This window comes from Carassius auratus, chromosome 10 (assembly GCF_003368295.1).
Source record: "Carassius auratus strain Wakin chromosome 10, ASM336829v1, whole genome shotgun sequence".
NCBI classification, from domain to species: domain Eukaryota; kingdom Metazoa; phylum Chordata; class Actinopteri; order Cypriniformes; family Cyprinidae; genus Carassius; species Carassius auratus.
The window spans coordinates 12,853,447-12,871,739 of NC_039252.1; the positions used below are offsets into that span (position 1 = coordinate 12,853,447).

Below are 18,293 nucleotides of genomic sequence, written 5' to 3' on the forward strand. Positions count from 1 at the left end.
TCTGAAGGAAATACAATGATGGAACAAATACAAAATTACTTTTCCATTCCACAAAAAAAATATATAATACGTATGTTTAGCTTATGCCGGTTTCATTAATCCTACCTTACAGGCAGATTATTCCATGTTTTATTTCTTTTTGGACATGGTTATCACAATTACATTGGACGAACCATATGGATTTGCTTAAGTGTTTTACATGCTAATTGCTAATTGAATGGCTGTCCTGAAAAAAAAAAAATAAGTCACAAGTCCTAAATGTTTACTGCTAAACCCAAATTGTTTACACTCACATCATTGAGAAAATATATGGTTTTCCATAAGAAAAACTCAAAGGCGTTATGTAACTAGGGAGACATAATTTACTGAATCAATTAACTGTCTCTTTATGTTTGGTCTTTATCTGTGACACTAAACTGAGTTTGAATGAGTAGTATAGTGTAAAGGCAAAAGCTGAGATTTGTGATTTTACGAGGTTTTACAAACATACTAAAACATACTAGACTTACAGCAGTTGCTAGGCATCATGGATCAGATCTTGAGAACAGGATGTGGTTCTTAGGACCTTTTCTTGCTGGTTCAGCTGTGTAGCTTTGCAAACTTTTCTACCTCACCTAATAGTTTCACAAACTAGACACTAGTGGAGGTGTAAATAAATTAAGGTAGATTTGTTCAGTGGTTTTCCAATAAGTGACTTGAAAATATTTTTAATACATATTTCTGTATTCTTTGGCCTCTGTGATGTAAAATACTGTGTAAATATTTCATTTTTATTAATTCATGACAAATTAAGATCTCAACAAACATCTGAGATGATACAGCAGAATACAATGTAATTAAAAGTCAATAATGTTTTACGTTTATTAAAGACACTTTTATAGGCATTTGACATTGATTAGTTGCTTTTTCTGTACTAGTTAATGGTTGCAATACTAATTAAATATTATACATAAATTATTAAGGGATGCAAAAGTTGTTCAAGTTGTCTTCTATAGTGTGCCTACGACAGCTGAATTCAAAGCTTGAAAAGGTCACAGTCTTGAAGTGCAACATCTTAAATGTTATCATCACCCACTGTGGTTTTGATACTTTCCACTTTATGCTGATCTGGCAGGCTACACAGATGTGAGATTTTCTGAACAAACTGTCATCTTGCTCTCTGCAGTCCGGCCTATAAATAAATCAACACCAAGAAGAGAAGTTGCAGGGGTTCATTTGGAGTTGTTCAAAGGCCATTCAAGCCATTACTGGAGCAGACCATTGTCAGACTTCATATTTTAACAGTCCAGCTCTCAAACATTCCTCTTGGTGTTAATGAGCAGGTCTCGGTTGAATTCAGCCTCTAGATTCCCAGCTCCACTCTTTCCTCCAGGAGGATCAGTTATTAGAGTGAGTTTGTTAAACACTCCACGGCCAAAATAGTCAGCGATGACTGAGAAGCCGTCATTGGAGCATTTGAGCTATGAAAGAGAAATGAGATTTAGTTAACTGGCAACTTTGATCAATTCGGCATGTCTCGCAGAAGGAAGAACAATACCTGTCTGTGGAAATTATCATGCAGATCTCGTTTCTGATCTTGTGCACGCAACATGTCCATGACTTTCCTGTTCTCAGGGGTGCAGGTGGGGCACTCCGCTTCACTCTCTGCAAAGCTCTCTAAGCAGTGCTGATGGAAAGAGTGGCCACACAGGAAGTGCACAGATGGCAGCTCTAGTGGGCTGTTGCACATGCTGCACTTAGTCTTCTGGAAGATCTTCGCACTGAAAGAGCAATGTAATTTTTTTAAACGTACAATGACATTTCTATACTATCAATATGTAGCATCCATTTTTAAATGACTGATTAAAGATTTAATCCTTGATTTGCTCACCAGGTTTTAAGTTCTTGTATTTCAGTACGAAGATGGGCCGTTTCCTCTCTATACTGTCGAATCTTCCTTTCATCTTCCTCAATCTGCTGGGTCTCCCGCTCCAGTTTATTTATCAGGTAGTCTTTTATCACTGACAGAGATGCTGTGGAATTATGAGCCAAAGTCTGCACCACTACAACAAAGACAGCAACGTAAGGTCAAATATATGATCTTAAGTTCACTGGAAGGTGAAGAACGAAAAGATGTGTTAAAAGGTCACACAGTTATGTTTAGATGTGACAAAAACACAACAGAGGTGCGACCGACAGCTACTTTATTTCCTTTTACTCACCCAGAAGTGGAGCCATCAAGTTATTTTCATCGATGTGCTGCAGGACTTCACTAATGTAAGCCTTGCAGTTGTCTTCTTTGCGTGCAAAATACCCCAGAGCCTGTTCCCACAAACACACCTCACTGTCCCCATAACGTTTACAGGCCTCCACGACTTTCCCGTACTCCTCATTCTGCATGTGGTAATGCATGATCTGCTGGTACCTGTTGAAATAGCCTGTTCGGTCACTTTTGCTTTTGTGCCATTATTAAATATGAAAGCTCAGTGTAATGCAAGTTTAAATTCTGAAAAAAATTCAGTAATTGCTCTTTAATTGTGGTCAGTTGTCACACAAAGCTGTAGTATGGCTGTAGAAGTTATGTAAATAACAGAGTAAGAGAGATTGACAGTGATAAGTAATGGTGCTTACAGTTTGCCTTTTTCATACAGATACAGCACTCCTTCCTTGAAGTTGTGCATCTGGCAGAGCACCAGGGCTTTGTCAAACACAGTGTTGTCGCTCCTCAGCAGGGACAGTGCTGCCTCCTGCAGGAATTTCTTCTTCTGTCAGACAAAAGATAGAAAAAGCGATGTGCTTCCTGCAGTATATGCTGTTACAACAGGAAGCAATTGAAATTCACCCCCCAAAAATGGAAAAATGGTTTTAAAATTGAGATGTGATAAGCTATATAATTTTATTTCTTGAGATGCACTGATATTATACCTCTGGCCAATGATAAACTTAGAATTATTTTAGTGCCAAAACCTGATAAAAAAAAAAAAAAAAGAAAGAAAATTTCTTAATACTAAAAATTATTTGTAATTTCATTATTTTATAGTTTTAAACTAAAAGCTAAAATCGATATTGTTAAATGCTACCTTATTCTGCTAATATTATAATGTACAGTATAAAATACTGATTTTCCTTTTCAGTTTTGCGAATCTCCAGGATTGTCTTAATTATGGTCAAATAAGTTTTATGGACTACAACGCTTTTATTAATTGCCTAAAATAATAATCAAATGAACTAAAAATATGCTAAGTCAAATTCTTCAGAAATCTGCAAAGCTCTCCATCAGCTTCTGCAGGTGCAGATGTTGTCAGTGATAACATCTAATGAGACAGATATATGTGTGGTATGTTTTTACCCCTGGGTCCTGCTCATGTGCCCAGTCCTGTAGTCTGAGCTCTAGCAGAGTGTCATAAACTCCCTGAGGTGAGAACGGATCCACCTCGATCATGTGTTCCAGGAACGCTCGCAGCTCTCGTGGGTTATTGGCAAAGACTGGGATGAACTCTTCTGGATTGGCCTGTAAAAATTTAATAAAAATGTACAATCTGCAGTCATTTGGTTTAACTCAATGTCAGATTATTTGAAGGTGCTAATGCTAATCCAAATCAATGACCTTGTTTTCTGCAGTCCTGTCTAGGCTGTCCCGGTCGGTTGAGTCTTTGCTGGGGTGATAGTCGGTGCAGAGGCGTTTTAAGAGGATGGTAGTGCTTTCAGGCACATGGTGCATTAAAGTTTTTCCGTAACGCTTCATATTGCTCTCTGCCTGATCAAATGGCAACCTTCCAATGTAGCGTAAAGCCTCCTGATAATTCTGAAAAGGAGGATTGGCATAAGTACTGGCTTACATAAACTTGTTAAAAAGCTTAAGCTAAGAGTTCATATCATATACTGACCTTCAAATCCTCTAGCTGGATCTTTAGATACCATTCATGGTGCATGTGTCTCTCTGCCAGAAACACGGCGTGACTGTGATAACCGGCCTGACGTAACACCTTGATGGCAATTTCAACGTCAAAATGCACCTCACTTTCATTGCTCTACATTCAGAAGAAGGATGCAGAGTATACAAAGCATTGTTAGTGGTCAAGGCGTCATTTAAAAGCTTAAATACACATCCAGGCCAAAATCTCTTTTCTACAGACCTTTATGAACTCTTCCAGCTTGGAGCTGTCTTTCAGTTTAGTGTAACAGTTGAGCAGTAGAGTAGTGTGGTCAGCGTTGGCCAGCGACTGCCTGTGGAGGGCCTGCAGATACGCTGTCAAGTTGTGTATCCTTTGTGCATCCAAAAATTTACGGATTACATATGAGGGTTCAAGCTTCCCAATGGTGCTGAGAGAGACAGAAGACCAGGATGTAACCACGACTTGCTTGATTCCTAATGAAATGTCTAACTCAAAAATCTGAAGTGCAAATATACCGAATATACTGCTGAATAGCTCCATCGTGATCCCCTTTGACGTAGAGATGGTCTCCGTACTGTCTGAAAATCTCAGACAGACCATCATTGTCCAGATGTTGAGTTTTAGCCAAGTTAATAGCCATCACAAACAGGTTCTTCTTAAACAGCATCTAAATAATACAAGTTTGAATGGTGGTGATTAAAAGAAAAAGTTTCCTTTAGTTTTTTTTTTTTTTATGATAATAACACTGTACTAACCTCTAGCTTGGTCTGTGTGTCTTTTTCTTGCAGCATATACATTGTGTTGTCCCTCGTTAGGACATAAAAAGAGCCCCATTCTGCCAGAACGTCAATGACGTCATCAAACGCCGCACTGTACGCGATGAACTTGTTGTCAAGGTCATAAATGGTAAGGATGTGCTTTTCTGTAGGGGATGTCTGTCTGCTGCCATAATCAGAGCTGCACAAGTTAAATGTCAAAAATGTGAATGCGTATTAAGTTAAAGAAGCTAAAGGACAGATAATCTAGGCAATACACATGAGTCTTACTTCACTGCTAGCATGATTCTTTCAGTACAGTGAGTCTTACTTGCTGGGTGATTTGTTATTGTGTGTGAGGAGCATCAGGTATCCTCTGTGCCAGTGAGTTAGAAGTTTGTGCCCATCGAAAGCAAAACAGGGTCCTCTCTCATCGGGCTGGTACAAATACACACAGTCATCTCCAGCCACTATGAACTGTGAGTCCTGCGAGGGGTCTGTGAGCGCCGAGCAGCGGAGGGCACAGCCGTGTGTGTCCAGTTCTATACGAGGGTACTCTTTCACTGATAATGTGTAGCACTGTCAACATAAGAATAATGCTGCTTTCAGTTCGGTATTTTCATCTGGATTTACACGGTTTTCCAAAGATGAAGAAAATCACAGTCCGTGTAAATAACATGTACCTGCACTTTTTCTAAGGTGGCGACAAACAGGTTTGTGACTTTGCCAGCCTGCCGGAAAGCCAGGCCTGTGATTGGACAGTTGCCCTCATGGAGGCTGAGAGTTTTACTGTGTCTGTCTCTGGTGATGTCACCCTTCGTCAGCACAACACTTCCATCTGTAAAACCTGAGGATTCAACACAGATATTACTGTCAATTAAAATCAAAATAGCTATTCTGGTATATAATACCTACTTTTCCCAATCTATTTAATTATTAATGGGTAATCCACCTAAAAAAAAATGCAATGCTTTGAAATGCATCATATTACTGAAAAAGATGGGTTGCAATTGCCATTAAGAGTAACTAAATTATTAATATATATATATATATATATATATATATATATATATATATAGCAGTACATACTATTAATATATAATTATAATTTAAACTAACTTATTCACAATAACATATTAGAAGTGTTTTCAAGTCTTTTTTTTCTAATAAATATAACTTATAAATATAACTAAAATTTTATTGACAGTTTTATCCTGAGCTCTAATTAAAATCTAGCCTTTTTAAAGAGCTATGGACTAACAATCGTGACAGTGTTGTTTTAGTATAATTAAAATATTAATATTTTACATTACATTTATTTTTATATTTTTTCCATGTTAATTTTAGTCACTTTGTTGTGTGTTTTGGCCTTTCATTAGTATTAATTAATTAAATTGAATTAAAATTTAATTTTATGATATTATATATACAATTATATTATTTTAATTTAATATTTTTCTCTTATTTCAGTTAACATGTATTTTTAGTAAATTGTTTTAGTTAACATAAATAAAATCCTACCTATAGCCATGAAATTGAGGTTTTCGTGAACACTGAGACAAGACACTTCAGTGGGTTTGTTTCCAGGTATGGCAGGGAATATCCGGGTACAGAGAGGACTGCCACTGTCCTTCTTATCAAGGTTCCACACCTTCACCTGATGGACAAACACATGCGCTTTAGAAATCAACTAAAGCACACACAGATCTGCACTTGCACGGACATGTATCTTCAGCAGACACCTGTCGTGTTTTTTACCAGAGGATTGATGCCAGGCTCGTCCTGCCCCACAGACACCAGGATGTTGTGTTGTTTCAGCTGGAACAGATGTGTCACGCGCAGTTTATAAGCCTGAAAGCTGGACAGCTGCAGGGAGCGAGTCAAAAACCAGATCTGCCCATCCATATGTGCATTGAATGAGTTAAAGAAAGCACACGTATGGCATAACTGAAATCATATTTAATCATCCAGAAATGACTGAATGTTGGATTCATGAATAATATAAAAGAAAATACATGCAATTATCCATTTTATAAAGCAGGTTTACTACAACCTATTAAAATACGCTACAATTTATGACTTATACAACTATGATTATGAAATATACTTAGTATTATTGCTTAGATTTATCATTGCTAACTAGCCTCAGGCATGACTTAAGCGTTTTAAGGATATCTCCCAACACAATGTGTCCTCGACCTGAATCACAGGCCGATATTCCGACCGGTAGTTGGAAATTTTTCCCATTTTCGCTCGGATCTTTCACCGTTTCTTTATCGAAAAAAACAAAACGTCTCCACTGTAAGAACGCTGCCATTTTCCAAGCAGTTCTTGTTTAGCAAAGTCATGTGACTCACATCACGGTCATGTGACTAGTGTCCAGCTTTACGTGTTTTCTGCGATAATATTTTTAAGGTTGCACACAACAAACCACAAATTAAATTGATAAAAATAAATTTTATGTAAATTAAATAAATTATGCTGTTTTAAGCCAAAAATACACACCAAATAGAAAATTATAAGAAAAATGTACATATTTAATTTAAATGTATACTTTTATAAGTTATTATTATGCCCAAATTACAAAATTCAACAGAAAATTAACCTGCTAAATCCAATGATTCGGATGTTTTCAATGAATCTCTGGAACCGGCTCGTGAATGGGACCAAACGAATCCGTATATTTAGTATATTTAATAAATATAGTTTTATTTCATGAAAAACATAATAAACAGAAATTTGCCGTATAATTTAATTGGGCCGGTTTGTTTATTTTTATTTTATTTTTATTGGGCCGTTTTATAACATGTAATAAATGCAAAGAATTACTGAATCGGTTCTTTGAAATGAACTGTTAAAACTGAGTCGAGCTCCTGCACAGCTGTTATGTCCCCTATTTCACGTGGACCAATCAGGTCCGTGCTTACTTACACGACTGACCACTTGCGCGCACTGGTTGGCACGTGGACCAATCAGCGTTCTCCATTCAAGGGTAAAGAGGCGGGACTTACGAGCATAGCGATTAGCGCTTCACTCGGCGAGCAGCGAGTTGTGTGGATCCAATGAGATCACGCCGCGTTCCGGGCCCAATATGTTAGAACAAGCCGGTGATTGCAAAAGCAAAATCAAGTAAGCGAGGTGGTGTGCTCACAGAGCATTCCTGATTAACGCGGTTTCCCTGTCTTCTGTAAGACGTTAGATATTAAGGATCAGCACAGAAAAGTTTTAGTTCGTAATTAGGGCAGGGTAAGCGTTTGTAAATATTGCTGTTCAGGTGTCAGAGGGATTTACCAGTTAACAAGAGTCAATATAAAACTTGATCTGACCGAAGGTAAGTGCCATGCCATCACTTTCTTTGTTGGAGATATTGGGCTTATCTAAATATTTGCATATGTTCACAAATGTGTCTTGATCAATCTGGTACAGTAGTACATCTACCAGACCATCAGCTGCATTGTCTTATATGTAAAAAGAAAGCATGATCAAGCAGTGAAGTGACACATTGAAATGGTCATGGTGCTCTTCCCATCAGGATCAAGCATCCTCAATCAAGCTTACGTCACACAGGCTGTGCAACTAGAAGTTTCCACTTAAGCATTAAAAATAGAAGAAATGTGACTGTAAAAATGAAGCCAAATTAGATTTTTTTTAATTTAACATATATTAACTATAGTCTCCTTGTATTCTTTTTACACCTTGGTTCCAATGTCTAAAAGCTCTGCAAAAGTGCTTCCTGGAGGCCCCTCAGAATATTTTTGATGAGACCCTTATATGACACCCTTTTCAGGTTTTGGGGGTTTCTGTTACAGAACTGAAGGGTTAAATGAGCTGTGTCTGATTAAGACAACATCCAAAAGGTACTGTTGGAGGGCCTCCAGGAACAGGTTTGTGATCCACGTGTTCTCAAGCTTTGTCCCAGACTTGTGGAAGGGAATTGGGATCACATCAAATCAGCATGCACCTATCTACACCTGCCACTGACCGAATGTGTCCACCTACAGTTTTTCATTTCACAGTTGTGATGTATGACTGTCAGTTTTAGTAAAAGTGTTTGACATGAGGGAACTTTACTTGGTTTTGATATGCTTCCTGTTTTTGTGCAGAGCTGTCACAGTTGTCACGTGACTTTTAGCCTATATGCTGTTGATCCAGTCTTTGTATCTTTCCTGCAGGTCACAATGAGGGAAAGGTTGTCTTTATGGGCTGTTTTTTGCCTAATAGTAGCATTCCTGCCTTCTCAAACCGGTAAGCACCACATAAATTATAATACTTTTTCTAGGTTTCCTTTTGTTAATGTCTTTCAGGAAGAATTTAAATCTATCGAGATTGTAAACATGCATTATATTTACATTTGTGGTTTTCTTATCTAGAGTGAATCATTTCAGCTCTCACTGATATTTGTGTGTGTGTGTTGCAGAATCGGTTGCTGTGATGTCTGTGGACTTGGGCAGTGAATGGATGAAAATCGCTATAGTGAAGCCTGGTGTGCCAATGGAGATTGCATTAAACAAGTAGGTTTTAGAACAGAATGCATATAAAATCCAGAGATGTCAAGTGACTTCTAATATAGAAAAATTCATTTCAGTCAACGTATTACTCTATTGTGACATTAAGGTTCTTTTTTGTGCAGGGAGTCCCGGCGGAAAACTCCAGTCGCAGTGTGCTTAAAGGAAAACGAGAGGCTTTTTGGAGACAGCGCTTTAGGAGTGGTAATTTAATGTACACCATAAAACCTTCTTTAAAAGTAAACATGAGATGGCATTTGCAACTGATTTGGGGTTAAGATTTTTTTTATTTATCAAAGAAGTCTCTTATGCTCACCAAGTCTAAAATTATAATTGTTTATAATATTGTTTATAATTGAATGATTTAAAATATCTTTAGTTTCACATGATCTTTCAGAAATCATTGTAATTATGCAAGTGTGCACAAAATATCCCATTTTTATTAATGCTGAAAACCATTTTTTGCTGATTGATATCTGTGCAAACATTTATACATTTGTGATTTATTTGACGAACAAAGTTCAAAAGAGCAACATTATTTGACATAAAAATCTGTAACAATATAACAGTCTTTACTATCACTTCAGATCAATTTAATGCATTTTTGCTAAATAGAAATATTAATTAAATACCCTAAACTTCTGGACATAAGTGTAAGTCGTTCAAAACAAGACCAGGTTCATGGATTAAGAGAGTAAATAAACTTCATGTCCTGTAGTGTGAATAGCACCCCTTCACATTTTCTTTCTCTAACACCTTGTTGTAGCATTTTTGACAAGCTTTGATTCTAGCATACTTTAATCATGACAGGCTGTGAAGAACCCCAAAGTGGTTTACAGATTCCTCCAGAGCATTTTGGGAAAGACCGCAGACAATCCACAGGTGGCACAGTATCAGAAACACTTCCCTGAACACCAGCTGCAGAGAGATGAGAAAAGAGGAACCGTGTTTTTCAAATTCTCAGAGTAAGTAATGGAGCACTTGCAGGTGCATAGCTGGAACTGATGTGTTTTATATTAATATAATAAAAAATATATATCTTTTATGTCATTCAGAGAGCTGCAGTATACTCCAGAGGAACTTTTAGGCATGATATTGAACTACTCTCGTACTCTGGCTCAAGACTTTGCAGGTTTGATTATAAGGAGTGTTTTGAATCTCTTTCTTGGTCTTTGCAGATAGGGATATTTGAACGCACCACTAATTTAGTTTGTTTTTCTTCTAACAGAGCAACCCATAAAAGATGCTGTGATCACAGTACCAGCCTATTTTAATCAGGCAGAACGCAGGGCAGTCTTGCAGGCTGCCCATATAGCAGGTCTAAAGGTCCTTCAGCTTATCAATGATAATACTGCTGTGGCTTTGAACTATGGAGTCTTTAGGAGGAAGGACATCAACTCTACTGAGCAGGTACTTTCTGAGAGGTTTGAAGCTAATTTTATTTATTTTTTAGGTCAACAGTGTATCAGACAGTGGTGCTGTTTTTGAGTGAGACTATCTTTTTGACCAACCAGTGGCTTTTTGTGATGTAGAAATAAATGCATTTTTAAATGGGAATTGTGACTTCTTCTTTTTTTTTTATATATATATATATACTTTTTTTTTGTAGAACATCATGTTTTATGATATGGGATCCGGCAGCACAACAGCCACGATTGTCACGTATCAGACGGTGAAGACCAAGGAGTCTGGCTCTCAGCCGCAGCTTCAGATTCGTGGAGTCGGGTTAGTCGTGGTTGTCATGTTTTCAGCAAATTAGTTGGCCATGTGGCCAGTGTATATGTATACAGTATTTAAGATGCATGTGTATGTATACAATATGGTTTTTCTTTTAATATTTAGGTTTGATAGAACACTTGGTGGCTTTGAGATGGAGTTGAGGCTCAGAGATCATCTTGCCAAGCTCTTTAACGAACAGAAGAAATCAAAGAAAGACGTGAGGGAGAATCTGCGTGCCATGGCCAAACTCCTTAAAGAGGCGCAGAGACTCAAGACTGTGCTCAGTGCCAATGCTGAACACATGGCACAGGTATCTCAAACTGAAACCACAGTTTATTTCAAAAGTGTACACTACAGTACAGTTAGCAAAAAAAAAAAGTCTGCATAAAATCAAAATTCAGCTATTTTCAACATGAATATTATTTCTCTTATTGTAAGACATTTTTTTTATTCACTTTTTTTAACCTCCTACTTTTAAATGATAATATTCGTTTTTCTTGCCATGAAAATAGCCACAATAAGGGGAATGGCATTAAACACATTATAATAACATAACTTAATAAAAGGGTTTAAAATCCACCACTTTTGTGCATTCAACTGCAAATTCATTCAAAAACCATCAAAATTTATTCAAAAACCAATGGACCGAACGAAGTTCCCAACCTCTTTTTTTTTTTTGGTTAATAAACTTTCACTGTGTCAAAATTCAAAAGAAAATCTGTCACCACTTTCCCTTCATTGTGACTTTAAATGTGTGAAATGATCCTTAGACATTTCTAGGTCACTATTCAAATTTAAGCAAATTTGTGAACTTATCAGATGTTCTGGCTTCCATGAAGCATGTGATGCATTGTATCATTCTCAAATAATTTTTCAAGATAAGATTTAGATAAGATATTTTCAATTTCATATTCAGTTTTGATTTTGACTCCCACTCAAATTGCTTTGATTGTGTTTGATAAACTTAATTTGAACTGTAAAAAAAATCTTGAATTGGAAAATGCAAAGGACCATTTTCACTCACTGTATCTGCTTGGAGTAATATTTTCCCACATTGGATGGCCTTGATTAAATGGGTGTTATCAAATGGTGTCGATTTCCTTGACCGGGTGAGATTTGGATAGCCCTTCATTATATGTAAACAAAAGTCACTCAGTTACATTACAATTGTAAAAGTAGTCTGTGTTGTGGCATCTCGTTTGATTTGTCTGGGTGGTTTAGTGACCCCTTGATGTTCTCTCTCTCTCTTCAGATTGAGGGGCTGATGGATGACATAGACTTCAAGGCAAAAGTGACTCGCTCTGAGTTTGAGGCCCTCTGCGAGGATCTGTTTGACAGAGTACCAGGACCTGTGAAAGAAGCTTTAGCTGCTGCAGAAATGAGCATGGTGAGGAGCTCAATATTATGCCATTCGCTTTATACAGGGTTTCAAAATAATTCTAAATTTAACAATAATCTGAAATACCTTTTGTCAAACAGGATGAGATTGAACAGGTTATTTTGGTTGGAGGATCCACCAGGGTGCCCAAAGTGCAGGATGTGCTTCTTAAAGCTGTGGGAAAGTATGTTTTTGCTTTTATTTCCTTTTTACCTAGTGGATACTTTTGATTGGATGTCAATGGAAAAAGATGCTTCTAGGGCTGTGTGGTGTAGTTACATCATCACCCAGCAGGGGCAGACTGGGATAAGATACCCAGCCAAACTTGATCTCTTGTTATAGACTAGTAGAAGCGTTTAAAGAAAATCTAACACAGTTCCAACATCTAATACAATTAGCATTTATTAACAACTGAATAGATGCAGTTTCAAAAAATGCAGTTTGGTTTCAAACTTGATGTTCCTTCGTCTCCAGAGAAGAGCTGAGCAAGAACATCAATGCAGATGAAGCTGCAGCAATGGGTGCCGTCTATCAGGCCGCTGCGCTCAGCAAAGCCTTTAAAGTCAAACCTTTCTTGGTCAGGGATGCAGCTGTGTTTCCCATACAGGTGAGAGAACACAACACACAGGTTTGTGTTCTTCTCAAGAATTAGATTTGTATTAATCGTCTTTACTTAGCCCTAGCCAAGACCACTGAGATGTTTAATATAACAGAACAATTAATCTGCATGTTTTCTGTCTCCCTCCGTAGGTTGAGTTCAGTCGTGAGACCGAGGAAGAGGATGGCGTGAAGACCGTGAAACACAACAAGCGCATCCTGTTTCAGAGAATGGCCCCGTATCCCCAGAGAAAAGTCATCACCTTTAATCGTTACATGGATGACTTTGTCTTCTACATCAATTATGGAGACCTCAGCTTCCTCGGTGAACAGGACCTGAAGTAAGTGACCGTTTTATTCACTTACGTTCTGCTTTATTTGTTTACACAGACATGTGCTGAAGTCAATGTTCTTTCTCAGAGTGTTTGGATCTCAGAATCTGACGACGGTGAAGCTGGCTGGAGTGGGCAGCAGCTTCAAGAAACATTCAGATGCTGAATCCAAGGGCATCAAGGCTCATTTCAATATGGATGAAAGCGGGGTGCTAATTCTGGACCGGGTAAAGACTGGATTTAAGTTCAGAATGAATCATACATACAACAGTGAAGTTTTATTATTCCAGTAAGAGCCTAATAAGCCAGAAGAACTGAATTCTTGATTTTTTTTTTTCTTTTTTTTTTTTAAGGTGGAGTCAGTATTTGAGACCATTGTGGAGGAGCAAGAAGAGGAGTCCACTCTTACCAGTAAGTTTTGGAAATGCCTACGAATTTTATATGTATATTGAAAATAGTGTGTGTGTGTGTCTGCTTCACTCTTTAATTATTTTTATTTATTTATTTTTTTAACCCAGAGCTTGGAAACACCATTTCCAGCTTGTTTGGGGGTGGCAACTCCGAGCCAACTGCAAATGGGACTGAACCGGTTACGGTAAATCTGCTTAATGACTCTGACAGACATTGAAAATGTAATTTTATCAAATTAATCTTGACATTTTGTTTTTCTATAATGGTTCAGGATGAAGAAGAAGTGATTCCAGAGGCTGGGAAAGATCAGGAACAGTCGGAGAAACAGGAAGAGTCTGCCCAGGAGAAACCCGAGACGGAGGAGGGAAAAGAGAAAGAGCCACAGGCGGAGGAGCAGAAAGACAACAAAGAAGATAAAGCGGAAACTCGGGTGAGATCATTCATATTTAATCACATTTTTGGAGAGGTGCAGAGTGACTATGGAGCCTCTAGGCTTTCATGAGACTCATTTCAGTAGTTCTGCCCCTTTATTGTCAGGAGAGATTAGTGACTTCCTCTCACGTTTTATTACACAACGTGCAGTGCCAAAAACCAACTGAAGCACCTGACTAGAGTTTCTTGTAGATTTTCTCTAGGTGACCTTATACAGATGTACCATTTTCTTTTTTTACCTGATAATTATTTTAATGTAAGACCTAATATAATACAAATTATATTTTATTACAATTTTTTTCACTTTTTTACTGGCCATTGCAAGAATATTGCATTATTTTAAATGATTTATGATAAATATTTGAATTTGAATATATTTTAATACCAGTTAGAGAAGTGTTGTTGTTTTTTTACCTTGAATATTAAAGACATTTCCCACAGTGCTGGAAAACCTACAAAGATCAGGGAGTTAAAAAAAAAAGTGTAAAAGTCGTGACTGTTTCTATAGGATATAAAATGTTTCATTTTATTTTATAAATATTTTTATTAGAATTATTTAACCAAAAATCATTTTACAGGTTCACAGCCAATGATTTAAAACCATTTAATTATATATATTTAAAAAATCCTTAGTCAACCATGGGCTCTCAGTAGTCAAAGAGTGGGAACATTTTAGTGACAAACTGCGTTTAAATACAAGTCTCTGCCCCATGTAAAGTAGGACCTGTCACAAAAACGTGACCTTTTGAATTACTTGCATCACTTACGTCAGCAAGGGTCAGACTTTAATTCTTAAATTTCAATTTAAACTATGTATTAAATTGCAGCTTCATATGAAGTTACCAGCCACTGGTGAGTCACTCCATTTAGCTTCATTTTGGAATCTGTCTAGAACTGAACTCTCACCTCCGTCATACAGGGAGAGACCGACCCCGAGAAAACTGAAAAGCCTGAAGAGAAATCAGATGGTGAAAAAGCAGAGGAGAAACTGGAGGACAAGAAACCCAAACCACAGAAAAAGAGCAAAATATCAGAAGATATCGCAGTGGAGCTTGAAGTGAACGATGTTCTCAATCCCAGCACCGAGGACATGGAGGTGTCCAAAAAGAAGTAAGTGTCTCTTGCATCTCAGAATTAATTAACGTGGAGAATGAATTAACTGAGAGCCAGAAATGGGACGGACACTCTGCAGTAACTGAAGAATCTCTAAAGAATCCCCATGTGTTCCTCCGTCCCATCAGGCTGCAGGACCTCACTAACCGCGATCTGGAGAAGCAGGAGAGAGAAAAGACCCTGAACAGCCTGGAGGCTTTTATCTTTGAGACGCAGGTATAATGAAGCTCTCCGCAGCCCTTCCCAGTGTTTGAGCAGTGACTCATAGATCCAGTGACGTCATGGTGACGGAACTGTCTTTGTCCAGACCTAAAAATCTTAATTTGCAGAGCATTAGGTGAAACCTATAGTGGGCTTAAGGCTGTATTATGATGTAGGATTTTGGACGTCAGCTATTATCACCTCTAAATAGATTTTCTTTTCTCATTTCAAGTCTATTCTTCTTTGCAATTTGCAACATCTAGTTAATTTTTCCTTTCTGTGTGTAGGATAAGCTGTATCAGGATGAGTATGTGGCTGTCGTGACTGCGGAGGAGAAGGAGCAGATCTCCGGCAAGCTGAGCGAGGCTTCTAACTGGATGGATGAGGAGGGGTACACCGCTGGCACTAAAGAGCTGAAGGAAAAGCTGTCTGAACTGAAAAAGCTTTGTAAAGCCATGTTCTTCAGAGTGGAGGAGAGGAAGAAATGGCCCGACAGACTGGCAGCTCTCAACAGCATGCTCAACCACTCCTCCATCTTCCTCAAGTGAGCGAGAGCCGCCTCAATTACTTCAATCCATCCGTTTTCTTTTTCTTTTTTTAAATGTATTTAATGGTTTAAATGTAATTTATATATTAATTGTATTAATTTATACAAATAGTTAATACATTTAATAAATGTTTGGAAATATGCAAATGTATTTATTGCATTTATTATTTTTTAGGTATTTTAATCAGTTTATTTTTAAATTAGAAAATTCATTCAATTTTATAAATTTTTTATATACAAATTAAATTTAAAATAAGAATTTTTAAAACTTTTTGTATTTTATTTTGAAATCATTTTTGTCTTGATACCCTGGAGGGCAATAGCGTTTTGAGTTCAGTCCAAATAAATGTCCACTACCTTGTGTTCACAGGAGTGCTAGACTGATTCCTGAGAGTGACCAGATCTTCACTGAGGTTGAACTGAAGACTCTAGAGAGGGTCATCAATGAGACTATGGTATGTATTCACGTTCCTGTTTCTTTCCTCCTTCCTCATGAACGCCACACGAACACGTGTGATTCACTCTGCATGGTTGGCTTTGTTTGTTTTTTTATTGCAGACTTGGAAGAATGAGACCGTTGCTGAACAGGACAAATTGTCCCCAACAGAGAAACCTGTTCTGCTCTCTAAGGACATTGAGGCTAAGCTTTCCCTCTTGGACAGGGAGGTCAACTATCTGCTGAACAAAGCAAAGTTTGCCAAACCAAAGCCTAAAGATAAGGTTAAAGACAAGAACGACACTTCCACAGAGAACAGCAAGGCTAACAAAACAGAAGATGCAGAGAAGATTATTCCTCCCAAGAGCAATGAGGGTGAGACTGATTCTTTTATTTTAGCAAATCGGTAGACTACTAGTATAGACTTTGCAACTCTTCATTTAGGTACGTTTTCTGTTAATATGGAATAAATTGGGTATATTTGCTTTTAGCTGAAGAGGTGAAGCCGGCAGAGGAGCCTCCAACTGCTGAAAAAAAAGATGAAGAACCCATACTTGAACTAAATCCAGCAGAAAATACAGATTCAGGTAACTCATCAATCTAACATCAAAAATCATTTTAACAAGAGCTCTTTGACCTAAAAATAACTGAATCTATAGATTGAATCGCTTGCTATAAATGCATGCAATGTTTCTTTTTTGCAGAATCAACAGAGAGCAGTAAAACGGAAAACCATAAAGGAGATGAATTATAACATCTGGAATTCTTAAATGTTTATTTGCTATATTTATTGACTCCGTTAAGTAAATTGGAACAGCTTGACAATGATGGTGTTTATTTCAGTAGTTCTAGTTCAGTGACCCTGAGCCGACAGAAAATCCCAATCCCAACCCAAAGCTGTGTGTGCCCCATCCACAGTTGTTTAATTTCTCTTCTTAATCCATGAATTAATGATCTTCTCCTTCTCAGAAACATGATCCCGGTTTGTTTGAGTCACAAAAATCAAAAATGGCATGCTTGACCACAGTAAACGCGCTGTCTTTTGTGCTAATGCAGTTAATCTTGAAATGGTCTGTGTCATTTTCCTCTGACTCAAGACACCTTTGCTCTGCCTCCAGAAATGTAAATTGTGGAAATGTAAAGTTCATGCTGAATTGTTACTTAGTTTGTCACATCTTTTCAGAATCTTCCGTTTATTTTTGTTGGTTTAACTTTTTCCATTCCCAAAGCCACCGTTTGTACCTGTGAGCATCTTGCATACGCCAAACATCTCATGTATTTATGGACTTCAGTGTGAATAGTAAGCTGCACTGACATCAAAGAAATTTCACTCGACTGAAAAGTGGATTATATACACATTTTTGTTTGCTTTCACATCTTCACTGGTTTTGTCTTAAGTGTTTTCATGTGCAAGTCTATGTGGAGAGAAAAATGTGGAAAAGGGAGAAGATTGTTTCTAAACTGTTAATAAAGTCTCTTTTTTAAAAAAATGTAAAGGTCCCATTCTTCGTGATCCCATGTTTCAAACTTTAGTTAGTGTGTAATGATGTTGTAGAGTATAAATAATATCTGTAAAATTCTAAAGCTCAAAGTTCAATACCAAGCGAGATATTTGATTTAACAGAATTCGTCTACAAAAAAACGACCCGTTTGGACTACATCCCTCTAGTTCCCGCAGTAATGACGTCACTAAAACAGTTTTTTGACTAACCTGCCCACATGAAGTCACAAAGGGGGCGTGGTCTTGATGCGGTTGCATGGAGAAGAAGGAATAGTTGCATTTTGAAGAGTGTGTTTGTCGCCATGTCTTCAAAACGCTGTTATTTTCATCTCTGAGTCCAATCACCTTTGTTTGGGCTTCCCAGGGACGCTGTACTTAGAGATCAATGGTTACAATTTATTTTAAACTCTGTCCCGAAAATTATAATCCATATGTTAAACCATGTGCAGCAAATTTTGCTGAGGACAGCTTGCTGAGGACCGCTTCCTCAA

The 18,293-nt window shown here is 37.6% G+C and overlaps 2 protein-coding genes across 4 annotated transcripts; one reads left to right on the top strand and one right to left on the bottom strand.

The window, feature by feature from the left end:
* Nucleotides 1-751: 751 nt before the first annotated feature.
* On the bottom strand, nt 752-6,988 carry LOC113109898 (vacuolar protein sorting-associated protein 11 homolog). Its single transcript, XM_026273780.1, has 16 exons — nt 6,806-6,988; nt 6,389-6,537; nt 6,152-6,287; nt 5,314-5,477; nt 4,962-5,209; nt 4,631-4,832; nt 4,391-4,542; nt 4,116-4,302; nt 3,867-4,010; nt 3,587-3,784; nt 3,329-3,490; nt 2,611-2,744; nt 2,202-2,404; nt 1,871-2,042; nt 1,538-1,760; nt 752-1,460 (listed from the first exon to the last, which is right to left on the bottom strand). The coding sequence occupies exons 1-16, from the start codon at nt 6,945-6,947 to the stop codon at nt 1,293-1,295; spliced, it is 2,784 nt and encodes a 927-aa protein (XP_026129565.1). The 5' UTR covers nt 6,948-6,988; the 3' UTR covers nt 752-1,292.
* Nucleotides 6,989-7,658: 670 nt separating this feature from the next.
* Nucleotides 7,659-17,791, top strand: hyou1 (hypoxia up-regulated 1). 3 transcript variants are annotated; one of them, XM_026273782.1, is made up of 25 exons: nt 7,659-7,961; nt 8,440-8,514; nt 8,803-8,875; nt 9,048-9,141; nt 9,261-9,339; nt 9,946-10,100; nt 10,191-10,267; nt 10,364-10,545; nt 10,745-10,860; nt 10,978-11,164; nt 12,107-12,241; nt 12,334-12,416; nt 12,707-12,839; nt 12,983-13,170; nt 13,250-13,388; nt 13,515-13,572; nt 13,680-13,756; nt 13,844-14,002; nt 14,924-15,114; nt 15,246-15,333; nt 15,606-15,862; nt 16,236-16,320; nt 16,424-16,676; nt 16,793-16,888; nt 17,006-17,791. In XM_026273782.1, the coding sequence occupies exons 3-25, from the start codon at nt 8,809-8,811 to the stop codon at nt 17,053-17,055; spliced, it is 2,949 nt and encodes a 982-aa protein (XP_026129567.1). In that variant the 5' UTR covers nt 7,659-7,961; nt 8,440-8,514; nt 8,803-8,808; the 3' UTR covers nt 17,056-17,791. The 3 variants fall into 3 exon arrangements, with proteins under 3 accessions (XP_026129567.1, XP_026129566.1, XP_026129568.1); XM_026273781.1 differs by lacking the exon at nt 8,440-8,514; XM_026273783.1 differs by lacking the exon at nt 8,440-8,514 and having other exon boundaries at nt 7,683-7,759.
* Nucleotides 17,792-18,293: the final 502 nt, after the last annotated feature.

Excerpts from the sequence above, each read along its gene's own strand:
- LOC113109898 (XM_026273780.1), bottom strand. The coding sequence starts at position 6,947 with ATGGCAGCGTTCTTACAGTGGAGACGTTTTGTTTTTTTCGATAAAGAA. Across the intron at positions 4,303-4,390 it reads GCTATTCAGCAGTATATTCG|CACCATTGGGAAGCTTGAAC; the intron begins GTATATTTGCAC and ends TGTCTCTCTCAG. Across the intron at positions 3,785-3,866 it reads TCCAGCTAGAGGATTTGAAG|AATTATCAGGAGGCTTTACG; the intron begins GTCAGTATATGA and ends CCTCCTTTTCAG.
- hyou1 (XM_026273782.1), top strand. The coding sequence starts at position 8,809 with ATGAGGGAAAGGTTGTCTTTATGGGCTGTTTTTTGCCTAATAGTAGCA. Across the intron at positions 8,876-9,047 it reads ATTCCTGCCTTCTCAAACCG|AATCGGTTGCTGTGATGTCT; the intron begins GTAAGCACCACA and ends TGTGTGTTGCAG. Across the intron at positions 16,321-16,423 it reads GGGTCATCAATGAGACTATG|ACTTGGAAGAATGAGACCGT; the intron begins GTATGTATTCAC and ends TTTTTATTGCAG.